The sequence below is a fragment of the Corythoichthys intestinalis genome, chromosome 14 (assembly GCF_030265065.1).
Source record: "Corythoichthys intestinalis isolate RoL2023-P3 chromosome 14, ASM3026506v1, whole genome shotgun sequence".
In the NCBI taxonomy this organism is placed as follows: domain Eukaryota; kingdom Metazoa; phylum Chordata; class Actinopteri; order Syngnathiformes; family Syngnathidae; genus Corythoichthys; species Corythoichthys intestinalis.
The window spans coordinates 46400324-46428144 of NC_080408.1; the positions used below are offsets into that span (position 1 = coordinate 46400324).

General features: G+C 39.4%; 1 protein-coding gene across 2 annotated transcripts; it reads left to right on the forward strand.

Annotated features, from left to right (window-relative positions):
* Positions 1–139: 139 nt before the first annotated feature.
* On the forward strand, positions 140–24626 carry pak1ip1 (PAK1 interacting protein 1). 2 transcript variants are annotated; one of them, XM_057858253.1, is made up of 10 exons: positions 140–239; positions 2371–2533; positions 2606–2726; positions 9232–9306; positions 9373–9425; positions 9658–9803; positions 9901–9998; positions 20437–20536; positions 20610–20745; positions 23307–24626. In XM_057858253.1, the coding sequence occupies exons 2-10, from the start codon at positions 2410–2412 to the stop codon at positions 23438–23440; spliced, it is 987 nt and encodes a 328-aa protein (XP_057714236.1). In that variant the 5' UTR covers positions 140–239; positions 2371–2409; the 3' UTR covers positions 23441–24626. The 2 variants fall into 2 exon arrangements, with proteins under 2 accessions (XP_057714236.1, XP_057714235.1); XM_057858252.1 differs by lacking the exon at positions 140–239 and adding an exon at positions 246–526 and having other exon boundaries at positions 23307–24619.
* The last annotated feature ends 3195 nt before the right edge of the window (positions 24627–27821 follow it).

Genomic DNA, 27821 nt, shown 5'->3' on the forward strand with positions numbered 1-27821 from the left:
CAGACTTAGGTGGATGGGCGGATCCGTAATTCTGTTTTGAAACCGACATTCACAGAAAAGGTTTATTCTTCTTAAAAAGTATCTAATTAACGTACTTATTTTGCAGATAGTGCAGTCTTTGTTCGTTTTTTTCTTTTCCAAGACTCGTAAAAACCTGAATCTTAGCTCACAGCATCCTCACCTGTGGGAGGCGCCAGTGCCACTTTACGGCAACGACGAAGAAAATTAACGCATGCGCGGTAAACTCATTCGCGTTGTTTTGGTTTCTCACGTGTGCTAGCACGCACAGGGCACAATGTGTTGTTAAACTTTCCCCGGTTACGCTATTACAATTTTTTTGCATTTCGTGTGTCTTTATTAGTCTTGATAAGGTTTCTGTTGGTGTTATTAAGTTGCAGCCCTTGAAACGAAGGAAAAAGAAACGGAAGACGCTAGCTAGCTAAGCATTATGGCTGCCTTCGTGGAGCTCGTAGCTGGCTGCTACGAGCAAGTTGTTTTTGGTTACAGTGTTCGAACTGACCAAAAGGTGAGTCGTTTTACGCATGGTATCTTTAAAAATTCGGTTGTTTAAATAGGTTAGGGCTTTAAAATAGGCGTTCAATCAAGGGTTAGGTTCTAACAATAAATAATAAATGTATAATATCTAGGGCTGCAGCTATCGAATATTTTAGTAATCGACTGAAAATTCTATCGATTAATCGAGTAATCGGATAAAAAACAAATATATTTTTAGGTGAAGAGCAATTATAAATATACAAGAGAAAACAAGACATTTCATCTAATCTTGAACCATTTTCAGTCAATCAATGTCTTTATTTTCGATGTACATTGTTGAAAACAGCCAACAATTGCATCTCAAACTGTAACTAGAATTAAAAAAAAAAAAGACTAATTCACTGCTTTCACTCAAAAAACTTTTAGATCTTATTAATAAATATATATATATATATACTGGACTGTCTCAGAAAATTAGAATACACAATATTCTAATTTTCTGAGACAGTCCTGTACATTAATCCACCATTTAAAGCAGGGGTGTCCAAACTTTTTGCAAAGGGGACCAGATTTGGCGTGGTAAAAATGTGGGGGGCCGACCTTGGCTGACGTCCTTTACATAGAACAATATACAGGACTGTTTCAGAAAATTAGAATATTGTGTATTCTAATTTTCTGAGACAGTCCAGTATATATATATCTTACCTAAAATTGCCGTTACGCTTGATAACACGCATCACTTAAAAGTTAGGATTTTTTTCCCACGTGTTTCAATTGAATTTCTATTGGTGTCAAGCCATTTTTAAGTTCTAGTTAAGTTTTAAGTTAGTAGTCCTGATAGGATTTTGAGTTTTTGCAGTGTTCAAAATAAATGTATGATACAGGCTGTATTGGAGCACATTAGGGACCAGTGCTACTTGGTGTTTTATCCAGCAATGACTACTGAGCTAAAATTGATAGTTAGCATTATTAAGTTTTTATTTTACACCCTCATCACTCCACAACGCTACGTTATGTTAAAGCCTGTATGTTAGACACATTAGCCACGCATCGACAGTGGTAATAATTAATAGAAACCTAGCCCTCCGCAGGGCTAACGTTACGTGAGCTAGTAGTGACAGTTACGTTAATCTTATTTATTACCGTTTAGAGCTCTTTATTAGCGCTTAGCACTCTACTGCTTTAAGATGGCGGCTGTTTACTAACGCTGCCCAGACGCGGCCGAGTCTGTCATGGTGCATCTAGTTCAACATACATGTGATCTCTATGAGACGCAGCAGACGCTACCTGCTACCAACGTAGCATCGTGCGGGCTAGTATTTAACAACGTCTGCGTCGTTTGTAGCGGCTTTCGGCTGCAGTAAGTTTTTTTTTTTTTTCCTTCTTCCTCTCCGCACGTGACATCAGTGTGTTGTCCCGCATTAAAAGTAGTCCGCGCAATGATGCTTAGAGCTGTCAAAATAAACGATTACTCGAGGTGAATAAAATTACTCGGATCAGTTTTTAAACTCGAGTTGCTCGAGTATTATTTCAGCTCTAATAATATCAATAATTTTAAATAATAAATAATAATTTTATTTACAAAACAAGATTATTTCCACTGGGATGCACATGGTAAATGTGTTGTCTTTCTTTTTATAACAGGTTCAAAGTAAAGCTTTAAACCAATACTGGTTTTTATTCATTCACAAGGTGTGGATGCAAGATAAGTCGCATCACTCAATAATAAAATATTAGGAACTTTTGAAAAAGTCTTAAAAATATCAATAACTCTACTAACTCATTCACTGGTATTGACGATGACCAGCCAAAATGATTAGGATGTCTACCACTATCAATGGCTGCTAACTTATTATTGCTGTGTTGCCTGTTTAGGAGTGGACGGCCAAGGCGGACTTTACCCATCACGCACACATGGCGTCCGTGTCTGCCGTGGCGGCCAGCAACAGGTTTGTGGTGACAGGCAGCAAAGACGAGACCATCCTCTTGTATGACATGAACAAGAAGGTGGAACACGGCTCTCTGCTGCACCACGACGGTGAGTGGCGCCGACATCGTCTCCGGTTGATGTGACTTTGCCGCCTCCTGACTTGCCACGCGTGCTGTTCAGGTTCCATCACCTGCCTGGAGTTTCACGGGACGACGCATCTGATGAGCGGGGGAGAAGACGGACTTTTGTGTGTGTGGAGCACCAAGAAGTGGGAGTGCCTCAAGTCCATCAAAGCGCACAAGTCAGTCTGCTAATGGGGGTGCAGGAAGTGGGTGATAGGGTTTCCCCCAAAAAACTCGCAAACCCTGGTGGTAGAGAAGCCCATCATTAAAAAATAAATACAAATTTTAAGTTGTGAGGAATTTTGAAAGTATGGTTTTTATGTGTTATCATGAACCATTTATTAACAATACATTGAGATGCTATGAAATGGTAACTATGTCAAGAAAATGAAAATAACTGCACTAATGTAATTTTATATGTGGAAAGTAGACATTGAATTTGGTACTAAAGTCTGGCAGTTTTTTTTTTCTTTTAATCATTTCGTAATTTTTCCACCCAAAACAATGCAGCTAATACATGTCGATGGCATTACAGACCGGTCACACGGCAATAAGAGAATAGTATGGATCGCATGATGGCAGGCTGCAAAAATATGCAGCTCATTCTGGGTGTGATGACATCTTCTGTTAGGTTATTTAGTGGGCGGGGCCAAGACGGCTGAGATAGGAAGACTGGGATCTAATTTCATTATTAAAGCATAGGGCTGCAGCTAACGATTATTTTTATAATCAATTGGACAATTAAATGATTAATCGGATGAATATCAATTTTTTCAATTACCTTCACACAATTTAACTGGAATTTGTTTTAGGCCAGTGTTTCTATCCCTTTTCTAAGCCACAGCACGTTTTTACATTGGAAAAAATCTCACGGCACACCACAAACCAAAAATGTTCCAAAATTAATTTCTGTACAGTATATTTAATTATAACATAATTTCTCAATATTTATACTTACTCAGTGTGAAACTTGAGCCTGTTTAGATTAACACAAAGCCGACATCCTGGCAGGAATCTTCTTCATCAGCTCTCATTCGTGCTGTTTTTATTATTTTTTTTTTTATAGCAGTTAGGCTTGAAAAACTCAGATTCATCAAACAGGGGGACTTTAGCAATGTCTTTAACTGCATCGGGACCAAGCATCTCGTTGACAATGGCTCTGCTGGCAGGTAGTATTAATGTCTCTTCCACAGTGTGGAAGTTTTGGGATTTAGCAAAAAGTTCCGCAACAAGCTAACTATCTTTGAGGGCTTTCTTATTTACCTTGGTTGTTTTTCTCAAAAAAGTTATCCGTTCCTCAGTGTTTTCACAAAGACGAACAAAATAGTCCATCGACTTGTTTTGAAATGAAGGGTGTTTAGTTTGGAGATGACGTTTAAACTTGCTTGGCACCATGGCGCTGTTGGATAGCTGCTCGAGAAATGATCCAATATCGCTTTTTTTTTTTTTTTTAACGTCGTCGGACGGAATTGCAGTAGGACGGAAGGAGTAGGTAGAAGGTTGCGGTCGTGTGCAGAAGAGCGAGGTATTGCTCGTGTCGCCTTCAAGAACTGCTCGGATTTCTAGCCATCATGCTGTCCTCGACGTTGTCTTGGGGGAGGATTGACCGTCGTCACAAAAGGATAAGATGGCTGATGGCTAGAAATCTGAGCAGTTCTTGAACGTGACAAGAGCAATACCTCGCTCACGACATAAAAAAAAAAGCGATATTGGATAATTTCTCGCGGTACACCTGACTGTCTCTCACATGCCACAGGCATGTTGTCAGTAACGATTAAGACAAAATGATGGGATTCATGCATGACTACGTGCAATTAGACACACTCAAGTAGAAAACCTCAGTGTCAGGATTAGCCAGGGGTCGCGTTAACCGAATATTTTCCGTCGTTGACCGTTTTTTTAAAAACGGTGACGGATAAAACTGAAGTCCATCCGTCATTTTGACAGGTTGCAATTCACACCCCAGACCACAGGATGGCGAGTAAGCATATTAATAAGCATTGTCTCTCTTGATGCATGACGTCGCTGGCCTTACACGGAAAAATGTCCGAACTACATTCAGGTGTAGCAAACACGGAAACGTTAGGAAGCTATGGAGAGCATTGTCTAAGGCTACGTTCATTCTAAAGGTCTTAATGCACGAATCCAATTTTTTTCGTGTTTTTCCGACTCGAGTCAGGCATTAACTTGACGGTCTGAACGGGACAAGTCGCATAGAAGTGGACCATTTCAAATCCGATCTGGGTCATTTTTTTTATGTGGTTCAAAACCGATCTGGGCCACATTTTTCCAGACTGTCGCGGCGGTCTATACCGTCCAGTGTCCCAAATCAGATTTCAGTTGTGCGTTATTAGCGCCTAGCTTGCAGTGAACACGGCTTTTGGGGAAGGGCCGGGCTTGACAACAGTCATAAAAAAATAAAAATGGGTTGAGGATAAGCATGAGAATGATCGGTTTTCTCTCTGCTCTACGTGAGCTATATTTCAACATTTCCTACACGGCCGAGAGTCGGGAGAGGGGTCTGGCTGCGGCCCGTCTTGGAGAGTCAGGGCAAACTGCCCGTATGTGTGTGTGACATGCACGGACAGTGCGTGCATGCTATCGATCCATATAAACTGTGAATATAAGCCTAAACGGGGATTATTTATGTCTGTTATTTGTGTCCTCCTTTTGAAAAGCAAAATATGATAGCCCTGGAATGGCGGATGACTTGTCATTTGTTTTGATGCTTCTGCGCACCGGCGCGTTGTTGGACTGCGAATTAGAGCGCATGCGTAATACTTGAACGGTCTCAATGGACAAAGGCAGTCTGAACGGGCACGCCAAAAAAACGGATATGACAAAAAATTCGGATTTGTGCATTAAGACCTGTAGTATGAACGTAGCCTAATTGAATGAGCAGGACAAACAGCTTGGAGTCAGAAGTACGTGCGCTATTCTCTAACCTGAACGCACCCCGAGTCTTGGATGACAAACCAACAGAGCAGAGAGTAGACACAACATGGCTGGTAGTTTCTTCAATTTATTCAGAGTTGAGTAAGTAACGCACCACTTTTGACCAACACTGCTATTGAATATGTCATTATTATCATTTTAAAAATTTAAGTGACGGGTAAAAATAGATTATGACCGGATTTTTATGACCCTGTCAGTCAAAATGACAGACAACGAAAAAGTCTAGCACAACCTCTGGGATTAGCGATGAGACGGCATAGAATAGGATGCCAACATACTCACAAGGGATTCACACAAATACTGGGTTCTCGGCCACATGGGTAATTTGTGTACACTCCACCCCTCTCAATCACCTATATTTTTGGCACCCCCCCACCCCCTCTTCTCTTTTCTTGGTCATCAGGCCCCCCTACCTGTCAACCGGAAATACAACTAGCTAATGATAGCACCAACATATTCATAGTTAGTGTAGGCGTACAATGTATTTCTTATTCTTGTTTGTGTTTCTTCTCTCTCTGCTTCTTTTCTTCTGTTTCCCCATAACCCATTCCTGTTCGCTGCTTTCTCCTAATAAACGAGGTAGGTTAACTGATCTTAATGGGAGTATGTCATACACCTATGTGGTACATTAAAACTGTTCAGCCAATCGGACACTCAGATCTCCATTTTCCGTATCAAGCAGCTGAACAGTACAGGTAAAAAAAAAAAAACAATAAAGACAAAATGGATGTCTATTTCCTTCAAAAATATTCTACAACTGTACTGTTTTAAGTACATAAAACATTTTTAATAAAGGTTCTGGTAACAAAACATCAAAAAATTTCTCAGTATAAAAATCAGAAAAAGTCATGTTCATTCAAATATAAAAAATGCTGCTGATTGACATTTTTTGTCTAGTGGGCAAAGCGCTGATATAAATTGTGTCAATGACTTATTTTCTTTAAACTAAACAAAATCGAATAAGGAAAAGACAGACTGTAATGAATCAGTTTTTCATAATTTTTCATAACAGTTTTACATAATTACAATCAAAATCAATTCCAAAGCACACACTCTTGTACAGAGGTTGCGCTAGACTTTTTCGTTGTCTGTCATTTTGACTGACAGGGTCATAAAAATCCGGTCATAATCTATTTTTACCCGTCACTTAAATTTTTAAAATGATAATAATGACATATTCAATAGTATTTAGTTTTCATTCATTTTTAATTAATAATCTGTCCGAACAAGCTTAACATAGAATCCACACCGTGCCATCACACATCAAGCAGATGAATATGTAACTTTTTCTCCGCAGTGACAAAAACAGCTGACTGTGGCCACAGTAGGTAGGCTACATATGGAACAATGAAATTAACAGTTCACCTGCTGTGGCCTGAACGCAGTCTCACAACTTCCTCCTGGTGCGCATGGACTTGAATTGCATGCCCGCTTGTGCATTATCAAATGTCTCAAGTGGAATTGCTGCAGAGGCTATTGTCATGAGGTTTTGGACTTTTGCCTCGGACAGACGACTTCTCATGGTCGTTTTGATGTTGTTCTGGAGGCTGAATCCGCGCTCTGCGGCCACACTGGAGACTGGGATTACAAGCGCCACTTCAGCCAAAGTTTTGAAATCAGGGAAGATTTCTCCAAGTGACCTGATCAAAAGTCGACAAGACTCTGAACGAGGGGTTTCCTGAACCCGCAAGCACCCGCTTCAGCGGAAGGAAATCCCGAAACATGCGCCCCTTCTGCACCAGTGGTTTAGCTGCACCGGTCTGTGACCCGTAGTGGTCACAGACACGCTCCAAAGCCTCCTGTCCATAACTTTTCAATGCGCTGTCAGCACCCAGATAGCGAGATGCATCAAGAGAGACAATAGCTAATTAATATGCTCACTCGCCACCCTGTTGTCTGGGGTGTGAATTGCAACCTGTCAAAATGACAGATGGACTTCAGTTTTTTCCGTCACCGTTTTAAAAAACCGGTCAACGGTGGAAAATATTCGGTTAACGCGACCCCTGCTCTTGTATGACCATTTATAGTTTGAATGAGAGTTTGTATTGAAAGCAGACGCTAAGCTCTTGTATGAATGGGTTTATGTGTGTGGTTTCTTTATAAAAGGAATTTAGACAACTTTATGTAACCATAACTAAAGTGCTAATATGCTTCTCCAAAACACAATACAAACGAACACTTAAGACACTGATTAGCATAATCAGTGTCTTAAATCATAATTAGCACTGCTAACCAGTGTTGTATATAACCATAGGCGGAGCTTGACTTTTGGGGCTGGAGGGGGGGGGGGCATGTTGATGACCCCAAAACCCATTGTCAGCAATAAAATTAACTTACAAGAATATTTAAAATAATAAGTTGACAACGAGCGTTTTTTTTTTGTTTCTCATGATTCTTGAGGGGAATTCTAAATCAGGCTGCTTAGGCAATACTTTTCGCCAAGATCGTCATCCATTGAATTTGGTACGCCCGCCGGTGTCGTGCCAATGTAGTTAACCCAGTCAAAAATTGCATCCCCTGGGCGGAGCCATATGGAGGTAGATTTGTGTCTTTATTATTCAATCAAAAAAAAAAAAAAAGTTGCTTCAATCAAAATATATATTTTAAACCAAAAAAAGTTGCTTCAATGAAAAAAAAAGTGTTTAAATGCAAAAATAAATTTGAAACTCAAAAAACTAAAAAAAACTAAATGCATGTGAAAGCCTTTTTTTTTTTTTCAATTCATTTTTATTTTTTTTTTTTGATTGGAGCAACTTTTTGGTTGAAGTAATGTTGATTTGTGTTTGCGCCACATTTTGGCTTGGACATTTTTCTCTTTATTATTCAATCAAAAAATACGTTGCTTATATAAAGAAAATATAGATTTTCAAAAAGAAAAATCACTTCAATTAAAAAAAAAAATTCAGTCATAGAAAAAACTTTGAATGCGAAAAAATATTTGACATGGAAAAATTTGCATTTGAACACTTAAATTTTCATTGAAAAAGATTTCTTTGATTGAAGCAATCCTTTTTGTGTTTGGGCCATATTATGGTTACTACATTTGTGCCTAAATCATTCAATCCCCCAAAAAGTTGCTTCAATCCCCCAAAAATATTTTCAATCAAAGAAAAAAAAAATTTTTTTGAATATTTTTTCTCTAATATATATATTAAATTATATGCAAAGCAAATGACTGTCTAAGGTGCTCGAAAAATAATTTCGACCCATTATGAAGTTTTTTTTTTTTTCATTTTTGTTGCAGTTTTATTGCTTTACAACTTTTATATATACTGGATAAAGGAAAGTAAATTACATGCAATGACACTTTTCGGCCACCGGTGGGGGGGCTGCCCCCCCCCCCCCTTAAAATCCACTTATGTTAGTAACGGGTTTAGAGAATAACTGCGTTTCTAACGGCGTTATTTGTTTCAGTTGTGATTAATCTAATTACCGTAATTACTTTTCCCATCTTTGCAAAACCGTTACTGAGGATATGAAGGGGCGCGTTACTACAATTTGGTTGAATGAAGAGCGAGTTGTCTGATTTTCTCACACATTAGCTGCCTGCTTGTCTGGAGAGAGCAGAGTGGAATCCCATCATTGTTCCTTAAATAGCATGTTTTAGGGTTTCAATTACTATGAATAAAACATTTTTCTTCCATCATTCTTGGCTTAATTGTTAAAAAGTTCCCATTTTTTGGGTCACCCTGTATTTTAAACATATGGTTGTCATTTTTCTTTCACCAGGGGTCACGTGACATCGCTCTCTGTACATCCATCCGGCAAACTTGCACTGACGGTTGGAACTGACAAAACACTGCGGTGAGACACAATATACGCGTAATATAGACGGCGCGTTTATGTTTTTATTTGATTATCTCTTTCTAGCACATGGAATCTCATTAATGGAAGATCAGCTTTCATCAAAAACATCAAACAAAGTAAGTTCTTAACTCTTCAGGTGCTGTAGATGGCGCTAGATGTCCAATGCATTCGAAGTGGAAGGGTGGCAGCGAATGAACGTTCGTTCATTCGCTGCCACCCTTCCACTTCGAATGCATTGGACGTCTACTAGTGATAAACTAATTTAAATTTAGATTACAATGATGATTGGATGCCATAAACTTAAATTAAAAGTGTGTTCTTTCTTTGTGTGTGTGTGTGTGTGTGTAGATGCACACATCGTCCGCTGGTCTCCCGACGGCGATAAATACGTGGTGGTCATCCAGGACCAGCTCAACCTTTACGACTTGCAGACAGCCTCCCTGACCAGCACGCTCAAAAATCCCAAGAGAATCTCGGCCATCAATTTCTTGAATGTCTGTTTTTTTCCCCCCCAAGCGCGCTCATTTTCCAGCACTATTTAAAAATGTAGTTTTTATTTCTTTTCTTTTTTTCTGTGTTTCTTTGTTCCAGAACTCCATTCTGGCTGTCGCTGGTGACGATGAAACAGTGCGATTATGTGATCTTGCCAAGGGGGAGTGGGTGTGTGAGTTCAAGGCGCATGAAACCAGGTATGTCTTTTAACTCTTTATGCACGCCTTCAGATTTCACAGAAAGATTTGTTCACAATGGCCTGGTTGGGTTCCTTTTTTCAGGACAACATAACCTTCATGTGCAAACTGTTGTTTTCGTCACTGTGACCAATTATATCAACACTTTGGGTCCATCAAGACAAAATAATCCAGTATTTTCTTGGTCAAAATTTGTAATATTGAAGTCCTATCGATTACCAAACATGCTTGTCGATTTTTTTTAAGCTTGGTAATATTTATTCAACTTGTTAGGATGAACATTCAACAGAAAAAAATAGACTGAATAGTTTTATATTTGATAATTCAACAGAAACAGCAGGTTTTTGACAGCTATAGATATTACAGTGGTATGAAAAAGTATCTGAACCTTTTGGAATTTTTCACATTTCTGCATAAAATCACCATCAAATGTGATCTGATGTTCGTCAAAATCATACAGATGAAAAAAACAGTGCCTGGTTTAACTAAAACCACCCAAACATTTATAGGTTTTCATATTTTAATGAGGATAGCATGCAAACAATGACAGAAGGAGGAAAATAAGTAAGTGAAACCTCTGCCTAAGGAGACTTAAAGAGCAATTGAAACCAATTTTTACCAAACAGTTTAAGTCAAGTGTGTGCCCAATCACTAACGAGTTGTTTAACACACACCTGGTAAGAAATGTCTTGATGAGAAGCATTGTCTGATGTGTATAATGGTTTGGTCAGAAGAGCTGTCTGACGACCTGCAATCAAGGATTGTTGATTTGTATAAAGCTGGGAAAGAATACAAAACCATCTCTAAAAGTCTTGATGTTAATCAATCAACAGTGAGAGAAGTTGTCTATAAATGGAGAGAGTGTGGCACTTTTGCTTCTCTCCCAAGGAGTGGCCATCCTCAAAAGATGACGCCAAGAGTTCAGCGCAGAATACACAGAGAGGTAAAAAAGAACCCTAGAGTGTCTGCAAAAGACTTACAGAAATCACTAACACAGTCCAATATCTCTGTGCATACATCAATTATATGTAAAACTGTGGCCAAGATCGGTGTTCATGGGAGGACTCCATGGAGGAAGCCATTGCTGTCCAAAAACAATGTTCACAAAAAGGCACTTGGATACTCCACACACGTTTTGACAAAATATTTTGTGGACTGATGAAACCAAAGTTGAATTGCTTGGGAGCAACACACAACGTCATGGTTGGAGGAGAATGGTACAGCTCACCCAAATCAACATCTCATCCCCACCGTGAAGCATGGTGGTGGGAGCATCATGATTTGGGGCTGATTTGCTGCCTCAGGGCCTGGACAACTTGCAATCATTAATGGAAGAATGAATTCAAAGGTTTACCAGGATGTTTTGCAGGAAAACCTGAGGACACCTGTCAGACAGTTGAAGCTAAAAAGAGGATGGATGCTGCAAAAAGACAGTGATCCAAAACACAGAAGTAAAAAACCTTCGGAATGGTTTCGGGAGAACAAAATACATTTTCTGGAGTGGCCAAGTCAAACTCCAGACTTGAACCCCATTGAGATGCTGTGGCATGACCTAAAGACGACGATTCATGCCAGACATCCCAGGAATTTGACTGAACTACACCAGTTTTGTAGAGAAGAATGGGTCAAGATTAGTCCTGACCAATGTGCCAGACTGATCTGCAGGTGCCAGACTGATCTGCAGCTACAGGAAACGTCTGGTTGAAGTTATTGCTGCCAAAGGGGGGGGGGGGCACAAAATGTTAAATGTGTCACTTATCTTTCTCCCTTCTGTCATTGTTTGCATACTATCCTCATTAAAATATGAAAACCTATACAGTGCCCTCCATAATTATTGGCACACATGGTTAAGATGTGTTTTTTAGCTTCTAATATTTTTTTAAATTCAAATAATATGGGACCTTAATGGAAAAAAGAGAAAAATCCAACCTTCAATACAAGTGCATTTATTCAGTGGGGAAAAAGTCCCACATAAAGAAAAAATTATTTGACATCAAATAATGTGTGTCACAATTATTAGCACCCCTGGTGTTAATACTTTGTACAACCCCTTTTTGCCAACAAAACAAGGTCTGGGGACTGAGATGGCCATGTGAGGAGCTTGATTTTGTGTCTGGTGAACCATTTCTTTGTAGATTTGGCCATATGTTTAGGGTCATTGTCTTGCTGCAAGACCCAGTGACGACCCATCTTTAGCTTTCGGGCAGAGGGCAACCGATTTTGATTTAAAATGTCCTGGTATCTCAAAGCATTCATGATGCCATGCGCCCTAACAAGGTTCCCAGACTTCAACTGAGACCAAGATTGAGCTTTCTGGAACCAAACACTAAGTGGGTCTGGCGTGCCACGAAAGATGCGCATGCTGAAAAGCACTTCATACCCACTGTGAAGTATGGGGGTGGGTCAGTGATGCTGTGGGGCTGTTTTGCTTCCAAAGGCCCTGGGAACCTTGTTAGGGTGCATGGCATCATAAATGCTTTGAAATACCAGGACATTTTAAATCAAAATCTGTTGCCCTCTGCCCGAAAGCTGAAGATGGGTCGTCACTGGGTCTTTCAGCAAGACAATGACCCTAAACATATGGCCAAATCTACACAGAAATGGTTCACCAGACACATAATCAAGCTCCTCCCATGGCCATCTCAGTCCCCAGACCTTGTTTTGTTGGCAAAAGGGGGTTGTACAAAGTATTAACAACAGGGGTGCTAATAATTGTGACACACATTATTTGATGTCAAATAATTATTTCTTTATGTGGGACTTTTTCCCCACTGAATAAATGCACTTGTATTGAAGGTTGGATTTTTCTCTTTTTTTTCCATTAAGGTCCCATATTATTTGAATTAAAAAAAATTAGAAGCTAAAAAAACACATCTTAACCAGGGGTGCCAATAATTATGGAGGGCACTGTAAATGTTTGGGTGGTTGTAGTTGACGCAGACACTGCTTTTGCATCTGTGTGGTTTTGACAAAGATCAGCTCACGTTTGAAGGTGATTTCATGCAGAAATGTGAGAAATTCCAAAAGGTTCAGATACTTTTTTCATACCACTGTATGGTCAAAACAGGGTATATACTAGGGGTGTTACAGTATATCGGAATACTTTGTATCCCAAAGGTTTATGGAGATGCTACTGCAAAGAATTGATCTATCGTTTTAAAAAGGTGTCACTTTTTGGGGGAAAAACCCCCAAATCTTCCACTAGAATAGTGTTGGTGATAGCTCATTGGCTACCTTTGATGGCGCTAGATGTCCAGTCCATTTTGACTGGGAGGGCCAAAAGATAGATAGGACGTCTAGTGCAGTCAATGGCACTGAAACAAGGCATTCACAGCCAATCTTTCCAGTTTTGGGGGCATTTATAGGTCACTTCATGTTCATTTTAGGGCATTTGTAGGTCACTTCCTGTTGATTTTGAGTCACTTCCTATTGATTTGGAGGACATTCCCAGGTCATTCCCGGATCACTTCCTGTTAGTAACCCAAAACCAACAGTAAATGCCCCATAATCAACAGAAAGCAGAGCAAGCGGAAGATGATGGATGGAATCAACAGAAAGTGACCTGTAAACGGACCAAAATCAACAGGAAGTGACCAAAAAACAATAGATTGTAAAATGTATATTATTGAATGATTTTCTGACCCATGTATCGATAATTATCGATAAATCGCTATTTCGTGAGATAATCAGTATCATGAGCCTTGCATTGCGTATCGTATCGTGAGGTACACAGAGGTTTCCACTAGAGCTGTCCCGACTAGTCGACGTAGTCGACGTCATCGATGACGTAAATCCGTCGACGAGCACAACATGCCGTCGACGGTTAATGAAGGGTTAAAAAAATATATGCGTGGAAAGTTAGAATGTCGGATGCTCTGTTTGCAAGCAGGGAAAGTGGCACAAAGCCAAAAAAAGCGCACCAGAGTGTCCAAAACATTGACTTATTTCAAAGAAACAAAGGAGAGTACACTCTTCTGTCCTGTCTCTTCAGTGCCAAGCTTGGCTGCACGTCGGCCGTGAATAAACACCTCAAGCGCCTTCACGCAGTTTGTAATTTTTTTTCTTTCAATTTTTTGTACACCAGAGGGTGCTGTCGCCTTACTAAATAATAATGTTTCATTGACAATGGGCCTATAAGTGCTATTAGTATTGTTCTTAATGCTAATTGAAAGGTTTATTTCATGTTATGGTTTATTTTATGGTATAGAAAATTATATAAGGTTAAAAGGTCATAAATATATACAGTATATACAGTGATTGCACTCAAGGGAGACATTGTCAATGATAAGGTAATAAGGTAAAGGCAATTCATATAGGCAATTCATTGATATATAAATAAGGTTTAAAAGGAAAAAGGTGAAAAGTTTTTGTTAATTTCTAATTGTGTGGCTTTATTTGTGTGCGCCGTAGCTCTTACGGTGTGTTTACATCAAGGATGGAATAAAAGTTGTAAACCATCAGTTTAAGAGACCATCTTTTCAATCGGGATGCTACACTAGCTAATTCTATCAGCATTTGAACTCATTGTTTATTTGTGATTTATTATTGTTATTTACGTGTTTATTTGTACTTTAATAAATGATTTGAGTGTTCCAATATGTTTTTTTTTTTTAATTGATAAGCGTCAACAAAAATTTCATTGCTAAATTAGTTTAAAAATAAATAAATAAATAAATAAAAAATTATTAGATTAGTCGACTAATCGTAAAAATAGTCGGCTGACTAATCGGGAGAAAATTAGTCGTTTGGGACAGCCCTAGTTTCCACCCCTATTATGTACAGTAGAACAACTATGCAAAATAGTGCAAAACAGAATATAATCCAAAATATACTAACACAAAATTTGTTTGGAGGATGTCTTGTAGTGAGGTTTGTTTTTGCACTCATCACCATATCTGTTCTATTTTGGGCCTCAAAATGATAAACATACAATCAAGCTTCTCTAACACACACACATTTATATAAACGTAATCACTCCGACTCATTCAAAGAAGATGACTCATACCCTTCATCAAGTTTTTGAAATAAAGCAAAATTCTTCTCCTCCACATACTGTAAATTCTTATCGGTCCCGCAGACATGCACTACTCCGAATATGCGAATCTTCTCCTGTTCCTTGTATCAAGACACGCCCTTGATCTCACGTTTGACAATCGTCATTTCCGGTGTGACGTCACAATAGAATCATGGCGTACAGTGGTATGCAAAAGTTTGGGCAACCCTGATTATTTTTAAGGTTTTCCCTAGTAGATCACTGATTTTTTAATTAATTTTTTTATTCCAAACAAACTCCAATGAGTGTCGGGATTCGAGCTGAAGGTATTTTTGACCATTCTTTACAAAAAATCTCCACCTCAGCCTGGTTTGACAGCTACCGAGCATCGACAGCCCACTTCAAATCAGACCACAGATTGTCAATAATATTCAGTAGAGATAGACAGATTATCAGTCGGGCCAATTATCAGCGCCGATATTGACGTACAGTGGGGCAAATAAGTATTAGTCAACCACTAATTATGTAAGTTCTCCCACTTTAAAATATTAGAGAGACCTGTAATTGTCAACATGGGTGAACCTCAACCAGAATGTGGGGGGGGGAAAAAACAACAGAAAATTGCATTGTTTGATTTTTAAAGAATTTATTTGCAAATCATGATGGAAAATAAGTATTTGGTCAATACCAAAAGTTCATCTCAATACTCTCTTTGTTGGCAATAACTGAGGCCAAACGTTTTCTGTAACTCTTCACAAACTTTTCACACACTGTTGCTGGTATTTTGGCCCATTTCTCCATACAGATCTCCTCTAGAGCAGTGATGTTTTGGGGCTGTCGTTGGGTAACACAGACTTTCAACTCCCTCCACAGATTTTCTATGGGGTTGAGACCTGGAGACTGGCTAGGCAACTCCAGGACCTTGAAATGCTTCTTACGAAGCCACTCCTTTGTTGCCCTGGCTGTGTGTTTGGGATCATTGTCATGCTGAAAGACCCAGCTACATCTCATCTTCAATGCCCTTGCTGATGGAGATTTTCACTCAAAATCTCTCGATACATGGCTCCACTCATTCTTTCCTTTACACAGATCAGTCGTCCTGGTGCCTTTGCAGAAAAACAGCCCTAAAGCATGATTCTTTCCACCCCCATGCTTCACAGTGGGTATGGTGTTCTTCGGATGCAATTCAGTATTAGGCCCTTCACACAATATCTTCCTCTACCTACTGGTGACGCAGCACCAGGAGAAACGTGGGGTTTAGTATCTTGCTCAAGGATACTTAGACAAGGTCATCAGGGTGGAGAATCAAACTCACAACCTCTGGGTTGGGGAACAACTACTCTACCACTGAACCACGTTTGCACCATGTTTGCAAGAATCTGTTGATATTGCCTGGAACTCATGCAACCTTCAACTTTAACAAGATTGCCAGTGCTTGCGCTGTACACACAGCCCCATAACATGGTGGAAACACCACCAAATTTTACTGTGGGTAGCAAGTGCTGTGTTCTTCTTACACCATGCATACGGTCCCCTTTTTATGCCCAAATAACTCCAACTTTTAACTTTTGTTTCATCAGTCCACAGAACCTTATTCCAGAATGAGGCTAGTTAATCCAAATAATGATTCTTTTTGAGGCACGTGCGCAGAAAAGGCTTCTTCCGCATTACTCTCCCATACAGGATCTCCTTGTTTAAACAATGCTGAATAGTTGACCGATGCACAGTGACACCATCTGCAGCAAGATCGTGTTGTAGGTCTTTGAAGCTGGTCTGGGGGTTCAATTTGACTCTTCTCAGTTCTCACCATCCTTCGCTTAGTCTTATTCAAGATTTTACTTGGCCTGCCACTCCGGACCTTAAAGGGATCTTCTATTTTTAAGACAAGTAATTCTTAAAACATAAATGTTAGTATGAGTTATAATAATTTGATATTAAAACCCCTCTTAATGTTTTTGTTTTAATAAAGTTTGTAAAATTATTTTAAGTGATAGGTCGCCATTCTGGTTACGTCGCAGTGCGTGACGTCACTGGCCCCGAATGCCGAGATTCCAGCTTGTCACTCGTTAACTTTCCCAACATGTCGTCAGTTCTACCCTTCCTATTTGAACCAGATCTGAAAAGTGAAGAGCAGGACAGTGCTGTCGGTCGTTCACAAGACGAGTTTCAGGGAAAAATGCGTGCAGCAAATACCTGATAAGACAAAAGTTGGGCAAAACTGGTGATGCGAGAGAGTCCTGTTGGTAACTCCGGTTGGGAGCGAGAGTGCATGCTGTTGGGATTCGGGAACTCCGGTTTTATTAGCAGATATTCAAGGTAAGCATATTGAATTTTCAAACGTTTTCCCAATATAATTATGTATATCGTTAGCATCCAGAGCTGTCGTGTGCTTTACATACAGTACAGGCCAAAGAGCTTGTGTAATCCAGGTCTTGTACATTGTAACGTGTGGTAGCTAGGATACGTGTATAAAAGTACCAGAAAGGGGAGAAGCTTCCACTTATGCACATTTATTCACAAAAAATATTTCCACCTTGACCACTCTTCACTCGGGAGCTCAGCAGTACGCAAACACGCATTCCCTGACGAACTCCAACATTGTTGTAAGGTCCACGTCAGAATCACTGTCGTCACTGTAGCGTGCCATAGTGCTTTAATTATTTAGTATGATTTGGGGAAAACTCCCAAGAAGAATAGTCAACAAAAAAGATAGCAATACTAATCCAAATCCACGTTTTTTACTCACTCGAAGATCCAGGAATTAGACCGATCCCATGGCAATATCGCAGTCGCGATTAGGCCGTCGATTCCACAAAATAGACTGATCCGAAAAGCCGCTGTGGGACCGACGAATATAAATAAATGGACAGATCCAAAACCATTATTGCAGACGCGATGGGACCCTTACTTGACTGAGGATCCAGGAAAAATGTTCGGGCGCCAGTTGTAACGCGTGGTGGGTAGGATACATGCATACAGGGACCAAAAAGGGGGAGAAGCTTCCACTTATGCACATTTATTCACTAAAAATAATAATTCCACCTTGACCACTCACTTCACTCACCTTTTTTCCATTTGACTGGAAATTGCATCCAAAAGCAGCACATCGTGGGCATTTTACTTCGCGAGTTTAGGCAGCAATAAGCAACTGTTTAACACGCTACACATTCGGAAAGATACCAATTACGTCATCACTGCGAGCCCGCAAACCATGGCGCCAACCAACGGTCAAAATATGGACTAAATATTATAAAGTATTGCCATTGATTTAACATTTTATGTGTTTCTAACAACATGTTTTAGTACAAGAGAACAATTGTGGTTTATTAGAGCCTACATGTATTTAAATCAGAGGATCACTGTAACTTGAATTATGCCTGTGGTCTACCATTGCCTTACTATGTTCCCCACAGTGGAAACTGACAGTTTAAATTTCTGCAACAACGTTTTGTATCCTTCCCCTAAACTATAATGTGGAATACAGTGATCCTTCGCTACTTCGTGCTCTCAGAGCATCACATTTTTTTTCAGTTAAAAAAACAAAAAATACAGCTGAGCTGTCCCAAGAAAGTGCATTCCTCTACAATCAGAATGAAACTTCACAAGTTTAACCTTCATGGGAGCTGTGCAAGGACCTTTGCTCTCTGAGGAACAAGAAGGCCAGACTGAAATTTGCCAGAATTAATTTAGACAAAGTCCAGGACGTCTGGAATAATGTTCTTTGGACAGATGAATCTAAAATTGAATTATTTGGACACGTGAACAGAGGACATGTTTGGCAAAAACCCAATACAGCATTCCAAGAAAAGAACCTCATACCAACTATGAAGCATGGAGTTGGAAGTGTCATGGTTTGGGGATGCTTTGATGCAGGAAGACCTGGCCAGTTTAGCATCATAGAGTCCACCATGAATTCTACCTATCTACCAGAGGGTGCTTGAGGAACATGTGAGATCATCTGTGAAAAAATTTAAAGCTGAAGAAAAAACTGGACCCTGCAACATGACAATGACATACCAATAAATCCACCAAGGACTGGCTGAAAAGAAATGGAGAGTCCTGGTATGGCTGAGTAAAAGCACTGATCTTTTAATCCCATTGAGATGCTGTGGGGTGACTTGAAACGGGCTGTACATGCAAGAAACCCCTCAAACATCTCACAGCTGAAAGTATTTTGCATTGAGAAGTAGGGCAAACTTTGTTCAGACCGATGTAAAAGACTGGTAGATGGCTACAAAAACCGTCTCACTGAAGTTATTTTATCCAAAGGGGGTAACACTAGCTATTCGGTTGTAGGGTGTCCTAACTTTTCCCTCAGTTAGGATATGCATTTTCGTTGTTATATTTTGTTTAATGAGGAAAATAATGATAATTTTTTTTGTTTACCTGCAGTTAAGTCACTTTCTTTTCCAGAGATAAAGAAAAACAAGATCAGTCATTGATATGTGAACATTTCTTGATAAAGAACTGATTATTTCGTTGGGTGTCCTAATTTTTCACATGACTGTATATACGTTTTTTTTTTTTTTAATTATACTTTGGGGAGAAAGGTAAAAAAAAATGTGTTATTTGTATCTTTCCAATGGTACATCTTAATACATTTTTTTAAAAAGTTGGAGGTGGGGCTACTTTGCAGTTTTTCACTGATAGCGTCGGGTTCTGGTCACCATTAACAACGAAAAACCAGGAATCAGTAATGTTTTCTTTCAGATCAATTGAAAGTTGTTTTTTTTTGCTCCCATGTTTCCACTCTTCAGAGATGATACAAAGAGGAGAACAATTTGCAATTTGCCACCTTAAATACCCTTTCTCATGATTTGCTGCACCTGTGGATGTAGTTTGTTGTCAATCACCTCATCAAACATATTTTAAGTTCCAAAAATTAATATTTTTCTTAATCAATAAAAGCGCAAAGACGCCCAAATTTAAATAATTTTATTTTTCTGTAAATGATTATCACAGATTTTCTATTTATCCTCCAAACTTCATTTCACTTCTCAAATATTACTGTGTTCATCTGCTATATGATATATTTAACTGAATTTTTTGTTCCAAACAATCAGTGATTTACAAAAGCTATTATTGGTCTCATTCAACAAGTGAAATTTTAGTTTCCTTCATTGATTTCAACATGTTGTCAGGTTTTGACCCCTGAGCTCATTGAGAGGCACTGTTTAAGTGACTAGATCCATCTAGTGTTGAAGCTAAGAAGTACAACAGAATATATGCTGAGTTCAAGCTTCTCGTTCATGGCATGTTCAAGAATATTTTCATCATTTGCTGTGGGCCATTAAAACACTCGGTTGCAGTTTGTCCGCGGGCTGTAGGTTGGACAACCCTGGTTTAAAAAGTCCTATTTTAATGAAGGGGAAAAAAAGAATAAGTTTACAATTAGATCATCGGGTGTTGACCAGATGCATCATTTTTAGTTTTGTGCTTTGTCAGGGTAAAAGCGGTGGAAAGTTTCAAGATAGACGACGACTGCATTTTGGTCACAGCGTCCAACGACGGCTTCATCAAAATGTGGAAGCTCCATCTCAACCAGGTCAGTCAACCTCTAAACTGCACTGTCGTCATGTGCTCTGCTTTGTATGTCAAGCGACCGTGTCACCTGACAGGAGCTGGAATGTCCCATCCTCTTGGGGGAAGTGAACACTGCGGCCAGGCTGACGTGTCTAGCCGTGTGGAAACCTTCAACGCCGCGGCAGACCGCAGAAGACGAGAAAGGAGGCGAGGCCGCAGCCACGTCACAAGGTGGCGATAATTACACATGGGCGTCCAATCGGTGTTCTTTTTAGCGGCCCTTTTAAATTTTCGACTTAAGTCTTTTGGATGATAATACTTATTAGTTTTAGTCATCTCGAAATGTGTCTAGTTTTTGTTGATGAAAACTCGACCAATTTCTCCTATTTTTAGGTCGATGTTTACACAAAATGTTTTCGTCTGTGAAATAAAAAAAAAAATTTAAAGGACACTCACAACGGCGTGGCTCCCGGGGCTTGGCCTCCCCTCGAGCCCGGCCTGGGCTGCCGGCCGCGGGAGTGGGGGAAGGTCGGGGCTCAGATTTCGCGTTGCCCCGCGGTGGCTGCTTTGCGTTCTACTTGGCATTCTCCTGCCTCCGTCTTCCCCTCTCTTCTCTGACTGGGTATCCGCCCTGTGCAGGTCGCTGGCTGGGCGCCGGTGTATCGGCTGGATGTTGCCTACTCCGGCAGGGGACCCTGCCCAGCCCTGGGCTTGGTGGGCCGCTGGAGGTCCCGTGGCGTACCTTGCCGGTTGGGGGGCTGAGGCTGGGACTCGTGGGCCGGGTGGTCGGGGGTGGGCGTGGGGTTGATGGTTCGTCCCCTCTTGCCATCCCTGAAGGCCGGTTGATGGGTGCGCGCCACCCAGGGGACCACCCTGGATCCCACGGGGAGCCGATGGCTCCTTTGCTGGGCTGCGGGAGGAGGGATGGGCCGCGCTGCAAAAAATAACTAAAAGCACCCAAACATTTATAGGTTTTCAAATTTTAATGAGGATAGCATGCAAACATTGACAGAAGGGGGAAAATAAATAAGTGAACCCTCTGCCTTAGGATACTTAAAGAGCAATTGAAAGCAATTTTTACCAAACATTTTAAGTCAGGTATGTGCCCAATCACTCATGAGTGGTTTAAAGCTGCCCTGCACTACAAAACACACACCTGGTAAGAAATGTCTTGATGAGAAGCATTGTCTTATGTGCATTGTGGCTCGGTCAAAAGAGCTGTCTGAAGACCTGCGATCAAGGATTGTTGATTTGTTTAAAGCTGGGAAGGATACAAAACAATCTCTAAATGTCTGGATGTACATCAATCGACAGTCAAGGAAGTTGTCTACAAATGGAGAGAGTTTGGCACTGTTGTCTCTCTCGCAAGGACTGGCCGTCCACCAAAGATGACGCCAAGAGTTCAGCGCAGAATACTCAGAGATGTAAAAAAAAAAAAAAAAAAAAAGAAAGAAAGAAAAACTAGAGTGTCTGCTAAAGACTTATTAAAATCACTGGCACAGTCCAATATCTCTGCGTGCATCAATTATATGTAAAACTATGGCCAAGAATAGTTGTGTTTTTCATGGGAAGAAAAACACTGCTGCCTGATTAATGTTCCCAAAAAGACACTTGGACACGACACAGACGTTTTGGCAAAATATTTTGTGGACTGATGAAGCCCAAGTTGAATTGTTTGGGAGTAACACACAACGTCATGTGTGGGGGAAAATGGAACAGCTCACCTATGTCAACACCTCATCCCCACCGTGAAGCATGGTTGAGGGATCATCATGTTTGGGGCTGTTTGGCTACTTCAGGGCCTGGACAACTTGCAATCATTAATGGAAGAATGAATTCAAAAGTTTATCAGGATGTTGGTCTGCAGGAAAACCTGAGGCCGTTTGTCAGACAGTCGAAGCTAAAAAGAGGATGGATGCTGCAACAAGACAATGATCCAAAACACATAATTAATTCAGAAATGTTTCAGAAGGACAAAATACATTTTCTGGAGTAGTCAAGCCAAAGTCCAGACTTGAACCCCATTGAGATGCTGTGGCATGACCTAAAGACAGTGATTCATGCCAGACATCCCAGGAATCTGACTGAACTGCAGCAGTTTTGTAGAGAAGAATGGGCCAAGATTAGTCCTGATTGATGTGCCAGACCGATCTGCATCGACAGGAAGCGTCTGGTTGAAGTTATTGCTACCAAAGGGGTGGGGGGCACAAAATATTAAATGTGATGGTTCACGTACTTATTTTCCCCCTTCTGTCATTGTTTGCATACTATCCTCATTAAAATATAAAAACCTATAAATGTTTGGGTGGTTTTAGTTAAAGCAGACACTGTTTTTTTCATCTGTGTGATTTTGACAAACATCAGATCGCATTTGATGGTGACTTTATGCAGAAATGTGTGAAATTCCAAAGGTTTCAGATACTTTTTCATACCACTGTCAGACATTGTGACCATGTGACGGAAACCGTGGCGCATTTTCTTCTCGTTCTCGTCTTGTCAGACGAAAACTGGCATTATGCTCGTTATTTTTTAGTATCTCAAAACATGTTTTTAGTTCGTTACTGTCTCGTCATCTAAAAAGTTCCCGTTGACATTTTTCGTTAACGTTGACGAAAACAGCACTGCGTCCAATCCATTTGAAATGGGACCGCTCTTGTACAAATGGATTGGACGTGTACTAAGGATCAACTATTTTAAATGCACAGCAGAAGAATGAAAAGAGCCATATGATTAGACGTCCATGGCACTGAAAGTGTTAATATTGATTTATTTTTTTTATTATGGTTTTGCAGAGTTGGCTAAGGCACTTTTGAAGACAAAGCGAGTGCGTATCTTCACACACGAAGAAGTCCTTTTGGAAGATGAAAGCAAACCGAAGAAGAAGAAGAAGAAAAAGCTTGGCGGGAAGCAGCAAGAAGCGAAATAAAGTTGTTTTTTTTATGTCAAATGTGTGAGTGCTTTGGATGGACAAAAATATTGCAGGTCTGAAGTCTGGAGAGATAAAATTTTTGCATCTGGATTTGTCATCAGCCTTCATCTTTCATGTTTACCTGTTAAAGCTAGTGTCAGCTAACAAAACGACAGCATAGCTAACGTTAGCAGATAGCCAAATGCAAGAGTAACGTGTGTTCAAAAACAAATGTGGCTATACTCTCCTAAAAAGGAACATTTTCATGTAACATTAAAATTATTGCCACCATTTTTCAACAACACTTGATATTATTGTCATTATTTGCTATTTAAAGCTGGACTTATTTTCATGACTGTCATGTTCATCTTCACAAGAGTGATATTCTGTCATGAATAAAACTTTGAAGAAAGCTCTTTTAAAACATAGACAAGTACTCCTGTTCTAAAAGTTTGTTTCCTTGACTTGGCAATGATCATGTAAGGACATCACATCTTTTTAATTTTATGTTGACCACTGCTGTGGTTCTTGTTTGATTTTATATCCCAACACTTAGACATCTATGCACAATGCTACAGACTCTTGGAATAATCTAAATAATTTCTTGACCTACTACGCTTCTTTATTTCAATTCATTAAACAATTGTAGACAGACTAAACCTGGTTTCAAAGTTGACCAGAGATTAACCATTTTAAAATATTGAAAGAAAATTGATAACCTTACTGTTGTTCTAATACAGTTGTTCTTAACCTTGCAGTTTTAGCTCTTATACAGTGGTACCTCTACTTATGAATGTCTCTACATACAGAATTTTCAGTTTAAGACACGCCTCAATGGGAAAATATTGCCTCTTGTTACGAAGAAAGTTCTGGATAAGAAAGGCAAAAATTGCTGGTACTCGCATCTCCCAGAGTTTACTGAACGTAACATAGCTGCACTGCCATTGGATATTACCAAGCATCTTGCTAGCATCCAACTGGCTAAGAGGGACGTCTAGTGTACTGGTATGTGTATATCGTAGCATCCTCTTCATTTGCCCCTCTTGTTCTAACAGCTTTACTTAAGTGTATTAACTTTTATTCTTTATTCTGTTTTTGTCATGATAACTTTTTTTTTTTTTTTTAAATGCAATAATCTAATTGTAACAGGTATTTGTTGCATTTTTTAATTCATTTTCATGCATTATAAAAAATTGTTTGAATTTTGGGGGTCTTGGAACGGATTAGGGCATTTACATGGAATATGTGTCTGTACTTATAGAATTTTCAGGTTACAAAACTACTCCCAGAACTAATTTCATCAGTAGAAGTACCGCTGGACAGAAATTGCGGTGGTACAGTGGGACAAATAAGTATTTAGTCAACCCCTAATTGTGCAAGTTCTCCCACTTGAAAATATTAGAGAGGCCTGTAATTGTCAACATGGGTAAACCCAGGGGTGAAAGTGGAAGGAAACGGTCAGGAACGCAGTTCCAGTATAAGATTCAGGGCCGGAATGCAGTTCCGGTATAAGATTCAGTGCATGTTTTCTGAAACAGCTTAAAAATAAATTAATTAATTAATTAAAAAAAATAAAAATAAAAAAAGCAATGCAACAGAAAATTGATCAAATCTTTAAGAGCGAACAAAGAGTTAAGGTGGCCTATTTATCATATTTAGTTTCATTTGCTCTGATGGGGAGGTTCAGAACATCTTAGCTGTCAATGTGCACTTTGGATTGTTATTTGTTCATTTATGTTAGGCTACTTATTCATTTCCTTATGATTTAAAAGTCAATGTTTGCACGATCTTCAAAATATATTCCATTTCACTCTGCATAATATAAGTCATTTGTACTTATTTTTTAGAATGTATGTTACTTATATCTTTATTATTAAAAACAACAAAAAGTAAATGTTTACATTATCTTCAATTTTAATATACATCCTAGTATGTTCTTAAGTAGTTAAAATTGAGATTTGGCATTTAGGATGTGAGGAAATGAGGGAAAATAAAAATTTGGAGATGGAGGTTGGGGTAATAGCTGTTTTTGTTAAGTTTTATTTTGCAAATCATTGAAAAAATACAATTTTGAATGAAAATCAGTTTTTGTTATGTTATAGAAATAACTGACGATAACAGTTTTCTTTGCATTTCAGTAGTTTTGACCCCCCCCCCCCCCCAAAAAAAAAACAAAAAACAAAAAAACAAACCTATAATTTCTGGCTCTGTGGCGGCCTTCACGGCGGGGAGTTCCGGCAAGAAATTCTAACCACTTTCACCCCTGGGTAAACCTCAACCATAAGAGACAGAATGTGGAAAAAAAACTGAAAATCACATTGTTTGATTTTTAAAGAATCTATTTGCAAATCATGGTGGAAAATAAGTATTTGGTCAATACCAAAAGTTCATCTCAATACTTTGTTATGTACCCTTTGTTGGGAATAACAGACCCCAAATGTTTTCCTAAACTCATCACAAGCTTTTCACACACTGTTGCTGGTATTTTGGCCCATCCCTCAATGCAGATCTCCTCTAGAGCAGTGATGTTTTGGGGCTGTTGTTGGGCAACACGAACTTTCAACTCCCTCCACAGATTTTCAATGGGGTTGCGATCTTGAGCCTGGCTAGGCCACTCCAGGACCTTGAAAGGCTTCTTACGAAGCCACTCCTTTGTTGCCCTGGCTGTGTGTTTGGGATCATTTTCATGCTGAAAGACCCAGCCACGTCTCGTCTTCAATGCCCTTGCTGATGGAAGGAGTTTTTCACTCAAAATCTCTCGATACATTGCCCCATTCATTCTTTCCTTTACACAGATCAGTCTTCCTGGTCCCTTTGCAGAAAAACAGCCCCAAAGCCTGATGTTTCCACCCCCATGCTTCACAGTGGGCATGGTGTTCTTCGGATGCAATTCAGTATCCTTTCTCTTCCAAATACGATAACCTGTGTTTCTACCAAAAAGTTGTGTTTTGGTTTCATCTGACCATAACACATTCTCCCAGTCCTCTTCTGGATCATCCAAATGCTCTCTATCAAACTGCAGACGGGCCTGGACGTGTACCGGCTTCAGCAGGGGGACATGTCTGGCAGTACAGGATTTGAGTCCCTGGCGGGGCATTGTGTTACTGATAGTAGCCTTTGTTACTGTGGTCCCAGCTCTCTGTAGGTCATTCACTAGGTCCCTCCCGTGTGGTTCTGGGATTTTTGCTCACCGTTCTTGTTATCATTTTGATGCCACGGGGTGAGATCTTGCATGGAGCCCCAGATCGAGGGAGATTATCAGTGGTCTTGTATGTCTTCCATTTTCTAATAATTGCTCCCACAGTTGATTTCTTTACACCAAGCGTTTTACCTATTGCAGATTCAGTCTTCCCAGCCTGGTGTTGGTCTACAATTTTGTCTCTGGTGTCCTTCGATAGCTCTTTGGTCTTTGCCATAGTGGAGTTTGAAGTGTGACGGACTGAGATTGTGGACAGGTGTCTTTTGTACTGATAATGAGTTCAAACAGGTGCAATTATTACAGGTAACGAGTGAAGCCTCGTTAGAAGAAGTTAGACATCTTTGACAGCCAGAAATCTTGTTTGTAGTTGACTAAATACTTATTTTCCACTCTAATTTGGAAATAAATTCTTTAGAAATCAAACAATGTGATTTTCTGTTTTTTTTTCTCCACTGTCTCTCACGGATGAGGTTTACCCATGTTGACAATTCCAGGCCTCTCTAATCTTTTCAAGTAGGCGAACTTGCACAATTGGTGGTTGACTAAATACTTATTTGCCCCACTGTAACTATTTGTTCTTATTAAGCCCACACATCTAAAAGTTGGTCATTTTTCAACTAATTCCAGAAAAATTTGCTGTCAAATAATGTTTTGAACAATATCTATCTTTGATTTAAGAACATTTCTGACAAGCTTTTTTTTATTTTAAATTTAAGATTAAATATACAAACTTTTTGGTTAAAATAATTCTGTTAAGCTTATTTTCAGTTAGCTATTTTTCTTATTTTAAGAAATCTGAGGAAAATTTACTTGAAGCGCTGACAGATCATTTAACTTATTTCTAGTAGATTTACACTGAAAACAGGAATTTAACTAGTTTTAAGCAGGTGTGTTTTTGCAGTGCATATTATTTCAGGTGATACATCGTTTGATTCAAACTTTTGTTTTCAAAACTACTAAAACATTTTCAAAACATTCAGAATAAATGTCCGGATTTTATTAGCAAATTTAAATTGCAATATTTGAACATAAATTATACTGGCCTACATAATAAATACAAACCTGTTAATAACCTCTAAACTATCCAGGTATGCAAAAAAAATAAACATTTGTCTTAAGACCACTCAACATTGTCTAAATAAATAAATATACTAGTAAATGAAAAAACGTCTTAGCGTATAACAAAAAAAAAAACGAGCC

Coding starts and splice junctions, on each gene's coding strand:
- pak1ip1 (XM_057858252.1), top strand. CDS start 449: ATGGCTGCCTTCGTGGAGCTCGTAGCTGGCTGCTACGAGCAAGTTGTT. Junction 527..2,370: donor GTGTTCGAACTGACCAAAAG/GTGAGTCGTTTT, acceptor TTGCCTGTTTAG/GAGTGGACGGCCAAGGCGGA. Junction 9,307..9,372: donor GGAACTGACAAAACACTGCG/GTGAGACACAAT, acceptor ATCTCTTTCTAG/CACATGGAATCTCATTAATG.